Here is a 4,090-nt window from a genome sequence, read left to right as displayed (position 1 = left end):
TTTTGTGTGGCTAAAAAACCGACAGTTGTTAGACCAGTTTGAATGTAATGATGTTTACAGAATTTTTGTGTGGCTAAAAAACCGACAAATTGGTAGACCAGTTTGAATGTAATGATGTTTGTAGAGTTTTTGTGTGGTTAAATAACCGACAGTTGTTAGACCAGTTTTTATGTAATGATGTTTACAGAGTTTTTGTGTGGTTAAATAACCGACAGTTGTTAGACCAGTTTGAATGTAATGATGTTTACAGAGTTTTTGTGTGGCTAAAACGGGAATGGTGTTTAGGGTGTGTTCAACGGTTCCAACTACACAGAATATTTCCTTATTGACCTTGTCCTACATAGAGCCAAATCGTATTCAAGACTTCAGTTTCTCTACCCATGATAGTATGAATTAATTTCTTCAATCTTATTAGGTCGCAATGAAGCCTTTTACCTGAAACTGATTACTTTTTATGATTCATTTCCGTCCTCCTTTTGCTAGTATCTAGTCCTGTAAATCATTAGCCAATAATTAAAATGTCCGTTCTCACAGATGGTATCTAACACTTTAGTATTCTGTGTTTTCTTAACTTTATCCGGCTTTTTTTTTCTGAACGTTATTAAACGAGACGAAAGAGGTTGGACTGCCTAGCCAGCAGATGAAAAAGACACTTGTACCTTATGATGACGGAATGACAGTGACATTCTAAAAAGAGATGGTAACATGTTCCTTGTATAAAACCTTGTAATATTGGACTCGAACATATTTTTGTATGAAACAATAGCTCGTGCCGCAATAAAAAACACTACCTACTCTACTCACAATCTAGATTTGATTTTATCTTTCACAGAAAATGATCGTGACTTGGCTATTCCCTTTTTTGTACGTCATCTTTCTGATAAGTACAGATGGCGCTCCAGTAGAAAAAACTACGACGACATTAAATATGGAAGATTTGACAACAATAGCTTCCGCAACGTTGGAAGGTGGAATTCGTTCCACGAACGAATCAGCAGGGGATAACCCCAATGTACATGAACCGATCCTAGATGTCAAATCGCTGGATGATGATTCGACCACACCTAATATTGACCAACTAGAGAAAACGGGCTCAGAACGATCGGAAGATGCCCTTATTGGCAGCATGGCTACAAACAATGGTTCAGAAGATAAAATAACTAGAAAGACTGAAACTATTGTTGAACCTCGAAAAAAATCGGACCCTGTGAAAGAATCTGATGAAAATGTTACTGTTACCGAAAGTAAGGAAGATGCTCACGCTGAAGACCAAAAATTGATTTTGGAAGATGCTGAAGGAGACTTTCAATCGGCTTTGAATAAGAAATCCAACTTTACATCACCTCCAATTCAAGATTCAGACAATTCAACAAGTCCAGTTCGGGATTTAGTGGCTACAAAGATCCCAGACCAGCCCCTAAAATATGGCACGACGAAATTACCAGATAATCGTCAATATGAAAAACATGATGAGTCAAATATGAAAAGCAAACCAAAAACAACGAGTATTCCTTCAATAGAAACCTTGGAAAATGTACCAAAGACCGAAAACGAAGATCTGTCCATGGTTGCTGACAATGGGATGGAAAATGAAAATGGAACAACTCAATCCAAGGATATTACCGCCAATATTTGGAAATTAGATGAACATTGGACTGAAAGTACACATGTTGCTGATGTATCAAATATGATGAAAGATGAAGCGAAAAAAAACAAAAAAACTGACAACTCAGCTACCGAAATGAATGTTCCGGGTTCGAAAGACGATCCTTCTGACGTAATTGGTGAAGAGGATAACACTCCTGAGAAGGCTAGTGACGAAGGCACTTCGTACCATGCAGATAGCTCATCTGCTAATGAAGAAGACACATTTGAGTCTAAAGCCACCTCATTTGAAATGACTCATAAGAAGAATAGCTCAGACCCTGAAGATGATTCATTTGACGAACCTAGTAAGCATAACTGGTCTGAGCCTGAAGATAATTCATCTGATGTGACTTCTCAGGAGGAGAACTCGGAGCTTGAGGGCAATCCACACGATTTGATGAGAGAAAAAGATTCAGACATAACTAACACAGAATCGCAGAAAGTCGAAGCCAATGAAGAAGAACAAAACACTACATCGGCTTGAATAACGAAGTTTCCATAGCAACAAACACGTCAACTGAACATTATTATATGATATTTGATAGATTATACACAGAGGTGTGTCTTAGCACGAACGTTGACTACCTGTATAGCGATTAACGTATATATTTTTAGTTCTATCACATCTAATCTTCTATTGTGAGAAACAAAAGGTTATATATCAACTTTTGTTTATAATTATATTTTCACAGAGAAAAACAAAGGTTATGTAAGCTTAACCATTTTAATGAAACGTAATCCGTCCTCTTCATTGTATATAAACAGTAGCAAAGTTTTGCACCTATTTCGTGACGGAGAAAACGTTTATTAAATATTTATGGTTTTAAATTTACAAGTAATAATATTCGTTAACATCTCCGTCCTGTTTTCCACATTCTCCCGTCCTGTTCTACTACAGAGCTTGTTTGTAAATCTATATACTTATTGTATTTTGTTTAATGGTGACGGTATTGTAAACATTTACTGTGCGAAGTGTCAAAATTTCAGAGTTTCTGGTAATAAGTTATATTTTAAAACCTCCCCTTGAATATTCTATTAAAACTCTTAAAGAAACCATTATTTTCTATTGTGAATATTTTTTTTTTCGTTAATGGAAAACATTTCGTCTGCATAAATATTCGAACGTTTTAGTAAAATCTTGTTCCGATAGAGGGCGCTAATCGTATTATACAAAAGTTTCGTGTTCATAACTGTAAAGTGTTTAATCGAAATTATAAATAAATAAATATATATATATATCCAGAATATGCATGAATATATATATATATAATTTCCGAAAAAAAACAACATTATCATATGTTTTAGAAAGTAACTTGTGTTTGAAGTCATTTATTATAAAATAATTATCATTGTCTATTTTGGACAGAAATATTTCTATTCGGATTATATCTATGACACCAGGTGAAGATTGTAACACTTATGAACGAGAACTGTTGTTAGGCTTAAATAAATCAGTGGAAAACCTATTCACAATAATTCATTTAACTTTTCTGAAATTTTACAATAACTACAACAATAAATATTTAAAACAATTTTTTTCCACTAAAGCTTTGTACGAATTTTGTTACTGTAATACTTTTGTTTCAATGTTCGTATCTATGACGAAGGATCTTTGATGATATTCTGAAATCATCGTGTTACCAATAAAACTTCTCAAGTTATTTTATTAGGCACGTAATGAGAACTACATTTTGGTGCGGACTTTATTAACTATTCAGTGTAGCACATGTTAGTTTGTGAACTTCACAACTAGACAAGTAAACCCGATTTGTATATTCATCGTAGTTTAATAAAGTTACATTCCGAAATCTATTGTTTTGATTGCTTAAATGTGTCGATGAACACGCAACTTCGAATGTAAAAGCGTATGAATATTGCATTTGAACGTGACGGCTTACGCAAGCATAATTAAAACTGTAACATATTTTCTTCATTGTTTTATTTCATTATCTTAAATTTTGTGATAAAAATAATTAATCGTAATTATTATTACTTTTCAAACTTAGAAGTTTAAAGTTCATGATGTCACCTACACAAAAACTAGGGTATGGGATTCAGTTAGACTTAAAACAAAGGAAGGTTTACATTTTTTAAGTTATCAACTAATACTTTCATCAGACACTTACAGATATTTCAAACTCTGATTTAAGATAATATGCTAAATCAAGTTTCTATAAAACGTGCATGCAGTGAATTGTTCAGTAAAAAAACACAAGCCAAAGGTACATGTGAAAAACATTTGTTTCTAAACAAATTCTTTTATGAGTACATTACGATAATTATTTTTACCTAAATACCCATTTATTAGCGATTTATCTCTAAGACAATGTTAACGTATCGTTAGGTATCTGTTTGTTTGTTAATTTCCGGTGGAAATTCTTTCCGAGGAACTTCAGTGATACAAGTCCTTTATTGATTAAACCAGTTTATTCTTTCTCGATAC

General features: G+C 33.4%; 1 protein-coding gene across 1 annotated transcript in view; it reads left to right on the top strand.

The window, feature by feature from the left end:
- Nucleotides 1-3,459, top strand: part of LOC106467891 (dentin sialophosphoprotein-like) — a 6,625-nt gene extending 3,166 nt beyond the window's left edge. The window contains exon 2 of the mRNA XM_013928274.2: nt 833-3,459. Coding sequence (XP_013783728.1) covers nt 833-2,131 — 1,299 coding nt within the window. The 3' untranslated portion in view covers nt 2,132-3,459. The remainder of the gene's footprint in view (nt 1-832) is intronic.
- Nucleotides 3,460-4,090: the final 631 nt, after the last annotated feature.

This window comes from Limulus polyphemus, unplaced genomic scaffold, assembly GCF_000517525.1.
Source record: "Limulus polyphemus unplaced genomic scaffold, Limulus_polyphemus-2.1.2 Scaffold2781, whole genome shotgun sequence".
In the NCBI taxonomy this organism is placed as follows: Eukaryota; Metazoa; Arthropoda; class Merostomata; order Xiphosura; family Limulidae; genus Limulus; species Limulus polyphemus.
The sequence above is the reverse complement of the archived record's forward strand: the minus strand, read 5'-3'. Positions and strand labels throughout refer to the sequence as shown.